The following is a 14,161-nucleotide window of genomic DNA, read 5'->3' as shown; positions in this document are numbered from 1 at the left end:
TTCTTAAACCAAGCAATCCTCACCCCTAGGTTCATTGATTCCTTTGTCACACCTTTCCCCTCCTCTTTTGTTTTGAACTCTTTCCTTAAGGAATAAACCCAGGCCTTGAAACCTTTCAGGTGAAGCGATGTTTGCAAAAAGACATCTTAGGTTTTTGTATTTTCCTCCTTCATGAGCAGGCAATGTTCTCCTACATCAACGAAAAAATGTGTCTGTGTTTTTTTGGAATTAAACAACATAAGGCAATTAAATATTGAGAAGCAGTCATGTGAATGATGAACATGAACCTTCCTATCAGTAATGTGGAAGAGGAGGAGCTGAACTGGATCCAATTTATAACCCCATGTCCTAGGCTAGGCCTGAGGATGTCCATCTCTTGTAGCAAGGAAGCAAATAGTTGTTGCCTGCACAGGTAGCATCTTGCCCATGTTCTTTTAGGTGGAAGGAAGATGCTAAGCAGGTGCTTGCTAAACTGAAGGCCATGAAAAATCATTTGGCTCTTCACCATAACATCCAACCTAATTCATAGGTTTTTGGCCCCCAAATCCCAAATTGCATGTCAATCTGATTTTGAAAGTTTACGCTTAACATGTCGGGGGGGTTCCCAGGTATCACTATCATCTGTTTCTTCCTCATCTTCCTGATCTTCCAGCATTTCGTCTTCCTCCTCATTCTCATCAAACAGCTCTATTCCAAGTTCTAATCTTCTTTGCCTTTCTGCAAACCACTCTCTGACCTGCTCGTACCCCATGTGAGATTTGGCTACCAGTTCATCAAGGTCTTGCTCATTAAGGAATTTGTGCTTCATATAGTAGTCCTTCAGGATTGCTGTTCCAGTTTTGAATTTTATGACAGACACACCTCTGTCCCAGCAATTTAACCGCTTGCTTCCCCGAGGCCTCCCCCGAGGCCTCCCTCTCCCCCTCCCCTTTGGTCTTCCTCTCCCTCTCTTCCTTGCAAAGCCTTGGCCATTCAGACTGTTTGCATTGGCACTCTGGTAATAGTAATACCATTTCAATCCACCATTTTTCCAGGCATAGCGAGTATCTCCAAACCAGCTCACAATTTCTGATCTTGGGAGCCCAGTTTCTTCTGCCAGCTTATTGTATTCTTGTGGAGATGGCCACTGAGTACGGACAAAGGAACTTTTAAGCATGTGCAACTGCTCTGGTGATTTTTTGCCTATTTTGCTTGAAGTGGAACACCCTGATTTTGCTCCTGCTGCTCCATCTCCCACAGATGTTTCTCCAGCCTCTTCTTTTGAGCTGCCAGCATTGCTCTCATTCAAGTCAGCTCCCTCTTCCTTTAAGACATTTGATTTCCTTCTTTCTGTAAACCAAGCATCAATCTCTCTCCTGGTCAGTTTGGTTTGGGCTCTTAACCTATTCATCTCTTCATCAGAAAGGACAGGGTTATTAAGAAAACTTGCTTGGAGGACTTGAAGCTGTTCAGCAGTCTTCTCTTTGAATTTCTGTGGGGTGAAATCAGGAAAAGCACTCCACGATGACTTGCTCTGTGGAGTGACTCCCGTTGGGGACTCATTCATTTCATCGCTTGAATCAATAACAATGGTGGCACATGAATCACTGTTGAGATGAATCCCATGATTATTCTTTGAGTTTCTCTGATTGTAGCGTGTATCGCTGAACCACTTTTTGATCTCTCCTTTAGTCAGGCCTGTTATTTTCATAAGTCTAACAATTTCTGAATCTTGAGGAAACTGATTTTTAAGGTAACTGACTTTCAATTCTGCCAGTTGTTCCTTAGTTTTTTTTGCTCGGATGCCAAAGGAGTCAGGATTCATCAGCGTGGATTCATTTTTGATGGGCTGAGGGGCTGGAACAGCAGCTACTTGTTTGGTTTCTGCAATAGGCTGAGCAGTGTGAATCTGACTCTTCTGTAACTGTGTTTGGTTTGGGACTCCCGCTACAGTCAAAGCTATTGGGGCTGTTACTGGTAACGTATTTGCACCTGCAACTTGAGTGAGAACAAGTCCTGGCTGACCAACTATTTGGCATGTCTGTAAAATTGAAGGTAAACCATTGCTAGCGGCAGAAATGTGTGCTGGAATAACGGTAATCGTCTGTGGCACAGTATGCACCGTGCCATTAAATTGTTTCCTCCTTGCTTCCTCCACTTCCTCCGGCGTCCAGCTCACACCATGTTTCAGACGCTGGGCAGAAAACCATATTTTAATCTGTTCCTCTGTGTACTTAGCTTGAGTGGAAAGAACAGTGATTTCCGACATGGTTGGATATGGGAATTTGTTGTAGGTGTTAAGCAAAAGAGGATTGTTATCCAAAGCAGTATTATAGGCTGGAATGCTATTTACAGGTATTAGGACTTTCGGAATCAGGTTTGAGTTCTGTGGAGCTGTAACAGCTGTTATAACTTGTGCCACCCCAGGCTGAAGCACTGGTGCTGGAGTCACTACTGCACTAGCCACATCTGCTGCACTGCAAACAACTGAATGGCTCACTTTTGACTCGGAAACTGCTGGTGGTGGGTTTTCTACTACTTCTTCAGAGTTTGGCTCATTTTCAGTTCCCTTTTCTTCACCAGGAATGTCATCAACTACATTGTGGAAAACAGCGATACGTTTAGTCTCACTTTTGTTTTTCATCATTTTCATAATAGGAGTTTTGCTAATTGAGATCCCTGATGAGGGGACCTCAGAAGAGTCGGCCTGTTCAGCGTTTTCTTCTCTAACAAAACTCCCATCAAAAGTGAGATCATTTACTGTTTGTTCAAAGATTGTCTGATTATTACGTTTCACCATGGTCAATTTAAAATTCTCCTCTCCAGGGTGGTACTTCAAATTATGTTCTGAGAGAGCATCATATCTTTTGGTAAGGAAATTGCATTCTACACAAACGTAGGATGAATTTAATACCACGTTCGGATGTTCTGAATCCACATGAAAAGTAAACATATTGAGATCTGGAGTTTGAAAAGTACAGTATTTACACTCGTAACCACCTTCTACTTTACTTGTATTTTTCTGATTGTCTGAATCCACATACTCATGAACATCCTCATCACTTGTTACGCTCTCTGCTGTAGGGTTATCTGCTGGAGTGAGTACAGGTGGTCCTTCCTCCAAGTCTGATACCATTTCTAGATCCGGATCCTGCTCGTTGGCTAAGACCATGCATGGTGTTGTTGATTTTCGTTTACTTGCCATGCCTGTTATGTGAAAATGATACTGACTGGTCAGATACAGACTTAGCTTCAAGCTCTTCTTGATTAATAATAATGGCTTTCGGTACTTCAAGTCAGTTCTTGTAAAGTCTCAACATTTATCCCATTAGCAGCTTTTCTTTTGTAGTGCAATCAGATTAAAAATAGATAGTTGAGGATGAAATGTTGAGACACACTGTTTTAAAGTCCACATCCACCACCTGTAGCAAAGAAGAAACAGTGTAATTAGTTCAATTTAAAGAGTAACTTCTATTCTGCTACACATTTTGGCTTAAGGTAATTCAGCCCTTTGGGGTTCAATCTGCCACTGTTCATCCACTGAAACCAGCAGGCCCATTCCAAAAAGAGATACTTGAAGCTAAGCTAAGAAAGGCAAAATCCAATCCACTTATTACAGGCTGAAATTTCTTTTAGTTCATGTCAATGCAGTGAAAGGCGTAAAGCACAGGATGGCGTAAAACATGTAACTTTCTGACTGCTTCCCTTTCTTCAGAAGCCTTTTTCTTGGCACAATGTTGAGGTCAGTTGTCCTACATAATTTTTGCAGTCTGGCCTTTGGACTGCTTTGCCTATGCTATGACAACTTCTCTTGACTGCCCTGTGAGCTCAAGTCCTTCCTATCACAAACTTGACACCTCCGCTACTGACTCTGTCATGTCTTTCATGTCAGAGGTTGTGAAGGGCCCCAGAAAAGGCAGGTTTAAAGTGTTTTTCTATTGCATTATACATGTGAGCATGTGCATATGCAGGGCCTTTCTCCCAAGTCTGAAAACAGGCAAAACAATGCCTTTTTAAGGCACTTTGACAGACAAAAGATGACTATCCTTTCTTCCTAGCTCCCTAAATGTCATTCTCCAATTGAAGACCAATCCCAAACCAATAAAAGTTGATTGCTAGCACATGGCAATTAACTAAAATCTGTTTTCATGCCTCTATGCATTAACAGGGACATGATTGATTGTGTGAACTATACCAGAGAGAAAAAGCATTAAAGACTAATATAGCAAGCAGAAGCCAAACAAAATGATATATTTTCTGTTCAGAATTCCTTGTCCATTTCTAAGAAAAACTGAAGTACCACCAAATAAATTTGAGGTCTACAGAAATTCAGAGAATAAATATAATCTTAAATAGCATCGACTGGAGTGAGTTTTATCCCACAGGGACAACTAGTCTGCTGGAAATGATGCACAAACTTCTGCAGAGGGTTATAAACTCTGTAATAGTTTTCTTCTTGAAATAAAATCAGACACTGATTTCTCATACCAGAAATCCCATAGCTACATGAATTTTTAGACAGTGGAACATCAGCTACTTCCCAAAGTGGGAGCATGCTCAACTTCAAGGGGAATGCTCAGTAGCTGTTTCAGAAGGTTTAGAAAGGCAACAGCATGTAACAGGTTAAAAACAGAAGGGCAGCTTTGTTCACAACAAAGTCTTAAAGGAAAAATAACAGTGTAAAAGGAAAAAAGGCAGTTACAAGAAACTAGAAGGGGAAAAGAACTACTATTTTTCACCGTACGATAACACGATTCTTTCTTTTTGATTATGGGAGGGCAGAGGCTGTGGATAGGAAGGACGATAAATAGTTCTTAGCTTTGCATTTTTTTTCTTTCGGCAAGACAAAAGTGTGCATCCATAGCTGCCACCCAGTGCTGCTCCATAAGCTCTGTTTTTGAAACTGTGTGCCTCACCTCACTTTTTCATAAAAATCCTCCCCAAATGTTTTTAACAGTCACCCTCTGCACTACTTCTGTGCCTACATCCAAAGCGCACAGCCTGACATGATAGGCTTTTTATGCCAAGGATACGGTTACACGACATTGAGGACACTGACAATGCTCAATAAATCTTGGGTAATCATCATTCCAGGATGACAATTATTTAATAGTACTGGAGTTGAAAGATACGCGTCTTCCACAAGTTAATGCTGGCAGCCTGTAAAACTGCACAGAAGTGTAAAAGATATTTATTTTAATGTATATACAAAGTATGTATTGCAGGCCATCTCATTTATCTTTGCAGTGAGAGAACCACGAAGCAAAGCTAAATGAATCCATTTGTCTCAGTGTCCTGAGGGACGAGAGGTAGAGCATTATTAACCGTACTGCTTCTCTGTGGGGCTAGAGGGCTCTTGACAAAAGAAAGACAACTGCCAAGACTCAGTGTTGAGCAATGCTCTTGGGGAAGAGCTGGGTGGTATTACCTAATCTTTCTGCGATCTTGAGTAAAATTTCAGAAATGCCAGAAATGCCCGTTTTCAAAAGCTACTTAACAGCTAGTTTTGCTGACTGAAGTTGCAGTTTGAAAAGTGACTGCGGTACCCTGCAGTGCCTCATCCCTAGTGCAGCACGTAGGATCTATACACAGGGCAGCCTGAGTGAACTTAAGGGCTCGCTGAGAGTCCCATTCTGGGATGGCACAGAGTGCAAGTGAAAGCAACATTTGACCTGACATGCGGTGTTGAAGCATGCTTGAGATAAGGCTGGAGATAATGAATAAAATGGGAAACCTGTCCAACAAATCAGTAAGTTTTTCTCCAGTCCCCTCATTTACCCAATAGCGTTCATGGTGCCTGTAAGCCTACAGGTCCATGTGCAATTGCATCACCTGCAGCCTTTTAGCTAAATCTCTGTACCACATCTCTGTTTGCTGTGGTTCAGTTTTGCTCACGATGCACAGGCAGATAATCCTATCCCTCCACTGTTTACCAACTGAGCAACACATTTCTTTGATGCAAGCAGGTCTCAGAAAAAGAAAGCTGCATCTCTGCTCTTCTGACTACAGGAAGCAATATTTTTTTTTTTAAAGGATGTTGTGATTTCAGAACCCTGTTTAATTCAGGGCTATGAAGAGCTATGACAGCATTCGCTAAAATCTCAACAAAGCGAGATGCTTGCAACTCTTCCCAGCCTTCTTTCCTCTACAGACTTTACAGGAACCTCTGTTCCCTTCTCCTTGGTGCTAACGGGATTATTCTATCTGTAGCACCCTGCTTGACATGTTCTCTCAGTTTACCCAGGGATTATGAAAATTCACACTCAAGTAGTTTATCAAACCAATTATGCATCACCTTGGTACTTCAGTTCCTCTAAAACACTTCTCCTGTACTGCTTACAGGAATGCCATGTGGGACCTTGCCGTTTATCTTGACTTCAGCAAGGTCTGCAACATCCTGTTCCAGTAGGCCAGTTACTCCAGCAAAAAATGAAATCAGATTGGCTTGGCATAGTCTGGTTTTGACAAATCCACCTTTTTAAGAACCTTGTTACAATTCTTTAGGTTCTTACAGACTGATTTTTAGTAAATTCTTCCTGTATCATCCTGGGAATGAAGATCCTGTTAACCGATCTGTGATTCCCTGCGTGTTCTCCTCCTCTGCTCATGCCTCTCCTTCCTTTAAGAAGACTAGGTACTCTGCCTGTCTCAAGTCTGCCGAGACCTCCCCCCGTCCTCCCTGAATTCCTGAAGATCATCACTAGTGGTTCAGAGATTGCTTTGGCTTGTCCTTTACATACTTTAGGGTCAAATACATGACAATATTGTTTAAGATTTTCTATTTTTATCTGGATAGTATTTTTATCCCTCGCTGTTAATATTGAAATTATATTGTGCAGTTTGGTTTGTAATGAAATATTCCAGGTGTTTGCTTTATGTCAAAAGCAGTATTTTTCAATGAAAGAATCTGGAGAAAAACTTTCAATTAGTTGCACTCTTAATCTCTCAAGACATTCATCACTGCAATCCTCTCCTGTAATTTTACCTCAGATTTTCATACAATTGACATTCCTAGAAAAAACAGCCCATGAAACAGACATTGTTCCAGGAACATTAAAAAAAGTAAGTGCAGGCATACTTTTTGGAAGGTCCAGGATCTTATATTTTATCTTTGAGCAGGCAATTGCTCAGGACACTGCTCTTCAGAAACAGACTATAACAGTTAATAATCCCAATTCATTAATAATTATATTAAGACAGATTTATTCCAGAGTGGAATTCAACATTTAAAGTTGTCTCTATAGCAGATTTGGATAAAGATTTATATAAGTATTCTCTAAATGCTGGCAGAAACCTTCAAGACAAAGGGTTGACAGCAGAAGACATGTAAAATAACTTGTTTCTAGCATGTATTTTTTACCCACCTCTTCCTTCCCTCCCTCAAACAGGAGTAGCTGATGCAGCAAGAAAATAAATGACAAAAAGTGTTCACTGTGTGTTCAGATTGTATGCTTTATGAAAATGCATTTCTCCCTGCTTGCTGTATGACACTTCCCTCCTGCATGCAGGAAAAGCGTGCCAACAAAAAATCCAAACCCAAATACTGTGATTTTAAGAATATGCACAAACAGGGTGGCTCAGAAGATGAAGCAACAGAAACTGCTTCTAACTTTTAAAACCACCTAGATTACAAATTGCCTATGATCTCTCTCAACACAGAAAACATTGTTTTCTCCTTACAGCTTCTGATTAATCCATGACAATATGCAATTGTTGATCCTTTGTTTAGCCTCTGTCTAACTATTACCATTTATTCAAAGTAGATGTATCCATGTCAAAAACTATTCTGCACAGAGCTCAGTATAGGCTAATCTGCTCTGATCTGTGCTGCCTCTCAGCAAGAAGGGTGAAGGACTTTGTTTTATAGTGCTGTTTTCTTCAGTTGTTCATTATCTGTAAAGTTCAGAGAGCATTACCCTTATGACTCCAAAATAAAGCCAAATCGCTATCTAAACCCTGCAACTTTCACATTTGATTCCCATTTTAAAATGAGGTCTGGTTCTAATTCAACATGGGAGTGAAACTTGTCAAACTGATTTCAGCAGGACTTCATGTGTGCTACAAAGGTAAGGTTGCTGCATTACAGGTTGTAATGAGGGAGGCACGTACCAAAAGCTACTGTACTGCCTGCCCACACACAGCTTCAGGGTATGCCAAAGCCAGACCCATGCTGGAGCACTGGGAAGCTGACACAAAGCCCAGCCTGTGCAGCCTGCCACAGGACATGCGACTAGACCTTCTTGGTTACCTCCTACCCCCACTGGTTTAATGGGTTACAAGCAGGTTCCATCAAATTAAACTTCAGAATTTCAGGCCAGAAGTGACCACTAAATGACCTAGATTATCTTTCTCTATTGCAAAATATCCCCCAGGTACCTCGACAGTGAGCACAGTAACTTGTGTCACTGCTTTTGACACACAAAGCCATAACCAGTTTTTATATCTGATCATATAGAAACCACTGATCAAACGTGACAAGTACTTAACAATCATGGGTGCACTGGAGAAGAAGTACCTTTAATATATATGCTGTGTGTCTCTGCTCCTCAGTCACATAAGCATGTACTTTCTATGTGATCCGGTCACCTTGGCAGCTAAACCTCACATAGACAGGTCTTTTTTTTTTTTTGACCTCTGAAGTGTTCAATTCAAATTGTAAGCACTCAGTACTTTTCACATCAGACATCTCTGCATGATTATTCTTGAAAGTGAGTGTCTGACTTATGTAAATGCTTATCACACCCAATAAAATGGCAGCAGAGTTAGGGATACTTTTTTTGCATAGTTACAGCTCTGTTTAGTTTTGCTTGCTGTGCTGCTACATAGAAAATGGAAAGGAGGAAGAAATAAATAAATTATTGACCTGAAAAGATTTCTAAATGTGTTTTGGGTTGAATAAACATTTAATTCAACCCCCAAAATGTTTCATATTGGCTTTTAAAAAAACAGAACAGTAAAAACCAATTAATTTTAAAAATTGTTTATCAAAAGTTTCTCCTTAAAACAAAAGGTTTTATTCTCTTGGGATTTCCTTCTTTAAAATGAAACAATCTGGCACAGACATGATTTCACAAAATGTTCCTTTCAACTTGAATCTGCATTTTTTTTCCCAGACAAAAAATTTCTAGAGACCTTCGTTTTCCCAGGCCCTAGCCTAGTGCTGGAAGTACAAGACTGTCCTTTCACTTCCCGGAGTTTGTGTCCCCAGACACCTTTCAACTTCTTCAGAGACCAAAGCAGCAGTCCTACAGATGGTCTCGTTTGCTAGATAGCCCGACTCATTCTCTAATCATCCCTCGTGCTATACAGGAACCCCCGCGCTTTTAAAGGTGACACAGCTCAGCACAGATTGTCTCCCTCTCCTCTCCCCCTCCTCCACTGACTGCAACTAACCATACGTGCCCTCGTCACACTGGAAACCAGATTTCAAATCGGCTGCTATCTGCTTTCATTAATATTTGCCTGTCACCGTAGCAAAATGGTATCTTCCCAACAGCAATTAGTCTTGGGAGCTCTCTACACTTAAACAAGTGGGACTAGGTCTCAGGACTTACCAGCTCCCAGTGCTTTTATACCTCCTGCTAGGCCAGTGGCATTTGCAGGAGCAAAAGAAGCAGCAGCAGCTGAAGGACTACATTGATGCATGCCAATACAATAACCTAGATAGAAGGAGGAGGAGAATCCATTTAATACAGGTGGTTTAAAGCAGCCTGCAAGTGTGCATGACAGGCATAAAAGCATGATCAAGAGCAGGTAACAAAACATCCTGCAAATTCTACCTTGGATACAAAAAGGTGGTGATACATTATGACTCATAATTCTGCCAAATTTTTTTTTTTTTTTTTTAAACAGCAGAACGCATTTCTCAGACCTCAAGGCTAGATCCTTGCCAAATTTCAAGTTCCTATGTCAAATCCCTGAGGCACAGAGCTGTTCAGAAAAAGAAAGATAATACGGCTTTTACACTGAGATTACCTCTCTTCCCCTCCTTGCTTCCCTCCTCACTCTGTTAATTTTGCTCTGGGACCAGCTGAATGTTTCCCCAAAACTCAATGAACAGAGAACAAAATCAGCCTCCAAATAGAAACAATGTGTGAGAAATTCTCATTTCAATGATCATAAGAAACTGAAAACAAGGACTTACAATGGACTCACCAGGTGACACTAATAGGTACTGCTACATGCTCCACATGTACACAGACTTGCGTACACCAGGATACAGACCCATAATTAAAGTAACTTGTAAAGGATCCCAAAATACTTGAAATAAATGTATAAACCCAGTGTTTGTATGAGCCAGTGTTTTATGAATGAGGAAAAAGCAAGGACTTGGAGCGTCACTTGAAAAGCCAAAAAAAATTACCTTCTATTGCACGGACCTAGGTTAGCCCATGTCAGGGTGAAGACTTTAAGGCACGTGACCAAGGCTGCAACTACTCTTTAGAGCCTCGTCCACCACTTAGGCCACCATGGGCTTTTGCTCACATATACTTCCTCAGAACCTTTTCTGCATGCCCTGGACCCACCTGCTTCCCACCCGATGCCCTCCTTAAAGCCTCCTCCAGCCTCTTAGGTCTGCTACCACTTTGTGAGAAGGTCAAGGAGCGCAGAGTGCATAAGTCTTATTTTCTTTGCCACATGATTTGCTTCTCCACTTAGGACGTAAAAAATGTGACTTTGGAACTGATATTTTGGAAGGTTTTTTAAATGTGGCTCCAGAATGCTTCCAGTGTCATATAACAGCTTTACAAATGTAAACTGAATCACATAAATTAAGGACAGACAAAACCAAGAATTCACCCCATCCCTGCTGACAGACTCCTCCATGCTGGAGAGATGCAGAAAAATTTTGTGTTCATGCTTGCAAAGCACAGCTGATCTTACAGAAGTTCTTCAGGATGTTACCTATCCTCTGACCTGATCCAACCAACATTGGTCATGCAGCAGCACTTTCACAACACAAATACAACACTTAAGTTTCCCTCTCCATATTCAGGGTACTTGGTCACTACCATTAAGTGCAAGTATTCCCAGTGCAGCACTAAATTACTGCCAGGACCAGCGTGAGACTGTCAAGCCAGCTCAGGTTTACCTGCCTCTCACTGCAACACCAACATACTCTTGGTCTGCTACAGATGAACATCACTTTAGGGGCATGGTGATGGTGAAGTAACAGCATCTCAGCGCTGGCGAGGAACTGTAATCAGTTGTCTGGAGAGGTTGTGGAGATCTGCTGGGAACTTTTAAGGAATTTCCATCCTTGAAAGTTTTCAAAACTTGGCAAGACCCTGAACAACCCTATCTATCTTCACAGTTACTTTTGCTTTGAGCAGGAGGCTGGACTAGATGATCTCCGGAAGTCCCTTCTATTCTAATTTTTTTCCCCAGGATTTTGGGATGTTTCAGCTTACAACTAAAACTGACTACCCAGTTTCACTTTTTGTCTCTCATGTACTAGTATAATGGTGGAAAATTAGCACAACAGGATTTAAGTGGAAAGTATGTAGTTAACTAAAACGCTGTGCTTAAAATGAATAGCTGTGGGGCTGCTTTCTTCTTTTCTGCATTAGATTTAAACACCATCAAAAAATCGGATTAGTTTTGTTTTAAAATATATAGGTAGTTTAAAGCTGCATAAATATCCTAGGGTCAAAAATCATACTCTCACTGATTTAAATGAGAATGGGCAGTAGAATTTTATTAAAAAATACTGTATGTGTTGATAAAAACACATTTAAGAAGCAACAGAAAAGTCTAAAAAAATTTACACAACACAAAACAGGATAGCATGCGAGTTGGGGGAGAAGGGAGAGAAGAATCAGTATTATGTTTAAACCTATTATTTAGAGTAGGAAAATCAAAATAAGTTTTAGTCAGAAACACTTTGTTAATTTACATTAATGTTTCAAGAACACACTGAACACATTCCCTCACATAAGTAACACCTATCTAATTTACCAACATTAAACCAGTCATCCTCATTAAGAGCACTGACTGAAGTACTGTTCTAACTGTAAATAGGTAAGTTTTTATTAATGGAATAAAAGTACTGAGAAAAAAACATCTGTATTAAAACAGTTTTAGTTCATGTAATTTTTTTTTTTTTAGAAGCAAGTTGTCTTAGTTAACTAAGTTGGAAATGCTTAGTGAAAACACTGAGTTAGTGGCAGTCAATGACTAACCTTATAGACAGACATTCACTTTGTAGACATCTGCACTTAGTGAAGATACGAATTATTTTCTGAATGACAGAAGTGTCCTGCCTCAAAGTTGAAAAAGCAGGACAGGTTGTTCTCTATGCAAAATCTCAAATTCAGGTTTGAGCATGAGCTCTGCCAGGGCTAAAATCTTAACAGGCATAGATACGTCATCACAGAAACAATAAATTTAATCTAGTAAGTATTTAAAAAGTATCATATTTTGTTTCATAAATCTGTAGGCTTAAAAAAATAGTCATGCTTGAATAAATGTATTCTTAGACATTCTACATATTTACAGTAGTTTAATTAATAATACAGACACGTTATGCTGTTTAGGGGAATTTTTAATTATATTTTAATTTCCAACCAAGTGCAGTTTGAGTTAAATTGGGATAACAGGAACTAATCATTATGTGAAAAACAAGATATGCATAATTCACCATTTTCTAAGAAAATGGCAAAAAGTAAAAATTAATACTCTGAGTGAGTGTATGTTGAGGTAAAAGGACTGATAAAATAAACACTCACCAATACAATTTATCTCTTTACAAAACAAAACTCTGCAAACTACCACGATATCAAACAATAAGAATCATTTGCCATTTATGAAAGTTATCAAAAGCACAAATGCAAATCAAGATTAGAAGAAATCATTTAAATCAAGGTTTCCTGCATGCAGATTTAAACAGTGATTAAATCACCTATTTTAAACCATTTTGATTTCTATTAATTATTCAAGTTCCCATATATTAGGATTGTTTTTGAATTAATGCATTAGTTAAATGATATCTGGGGAGACAGAGGGGAATACAAAGATTGGTAAGGAGAGGCAAGACGAACATGTCTAGTGTCATTATTAAATCAAGCAAATTAAAAGAGCCCAGGATACGACTGGGGTGTGGTACTCAAAGAGAATGTTTATGAGAGTGTCCAAGTTTAGCATAAGAGACTAGGCAGGCCTGGAAACCCCATGGGAATACGATGCATCTGTTGTTGTAGGCAGCAAAATGTTACTGGTTCACTAGCCTGGGGCAAGCTTTTTTTTTTTTCTTTCCCTTTTTTGACAGCCAAGTACAATATTAGCTTGCTGCTTTTTTTTTTTTTGCCATCATCAAGCTGAGGCCGGGTAAGAATATTTTGTGTCTAGACTAATAAATGTTTGTAAGGATTTTGCAAGACCGGTTTATGGGAACAGAATCCACTTTTTGTTTTTCTGCTGGAAAAAGCAGCATTAAAAGCAAATGAGCACCATCGTGCATTTGTTTTAAATTGCATATTACAGCACTGCTATTTTGTGTGCAATCAATACATAATTTGGAAGAAAAATGCTTTTAAAATTCAAAGCTATCCCTGAGCAGCTAAGGTTCTCTTGGAAACTGAAGGAGGAGTCTGAAATTATTGTTCTTTTGTTTGCATCCCCCAGTGGGAAAGGCAGCACACAACTAGAAACCACTGTGCTTTGAGGCAGCATGAATCATTAAGAATAAAGATCAACCCCCCCTTCATTTAAACATGAGATATTAAAACTGAATCTAGGACAAAGGTAAATTAAACAGACTCTTTCCTTCCCAAGCAGTTATTGGGTTAAATAAAATATCAAAGGGACTATATAAATCTTGTAACTTCATCGACTGAAATTAAAAAGATACTTAAATTTTGCAAAACATGGCCTGTCTAGATCTCAATTACAAGCATCAACTTAATCAGTGGAAATTACTGGGATATGCATGGGCCAAAACCTACATTTTCTTTTTAATATTTGTTTTGGAGGGCGGGGTATCTTAAGATGAAATGGCTGACTGAGCTTTTTATTTCATTGCTTTGGGTCGAAATGACTGAATCTTTCCACACAAAGTCATGCAGAGAAGCTGCTCTGGTGTAAAGCAATCTTCAGTCCCAACCCTTCAGCAGGCTCTCACCCTCAGCCCATCTCTCCCAAGAGTCATCTCTCTGCAGCATGCGGACTTAAATGTTGCCTCGTA

The 14,161-nt window shown here is 39.8% G+C and overlaps 1 protein-coding gene across 5 annotated transcripts in view; it reads right to left on the bottom strand.

Moving 5' to 3' along the window:
• ZHX1 (zinc fingers and homeoboxes 1) overlaps window positions 1-14,161 on the bottom strand; it is a 28,839-nt gene that overhangs the window by 8,154 nt on the left and 6,524 nt on the right. For 2 of the 5 annotated variants that reach the window (XM_072851942.1, XM_072851941.1), the window contains exons 3-4: window positions 1,011-3,401; window positions 24-190 (exon numbers count right to left, since the gene is read on the bottom strand). In XM_072851942.1, coding sequence (XP_072708043.1) covers window positions 24-190; window positions 1,011-3,184 — 2,341 coding nt within the window. In that variant the 5' untranslated portion in view covers window positions 3,185-3,401. Of the gene's footprint in view, window positions 1-23; window positions 3,402-14,161 lie in introns of those variants that run through there. The other 3 variants (XM_072851940.1, XM_072851939.1, XM_072851943.1) reach the window with 2 other exon arrangements.

The sequence above is a fragment of the Ciconia boyciana genome, chromosome 2 (assembly GCF_034638445.1).
Source record: "Ciconia boyciana chromosome 2, ASM3463844v1, whole genome shotgun sequence".
NCBI classification, from domain to species: domain Eukaryota; kingdom Metazoa; phylum Chordata; class Aves; order Ciconiiformes; family Ciconiidae; genus Ciconia; species Ciconia boyciana.
The sequence above is the reverse complement of the archived record's forward strand: the minus strand, read 5'-3'. Positions and strand labels throughout refer to the sequence as shown.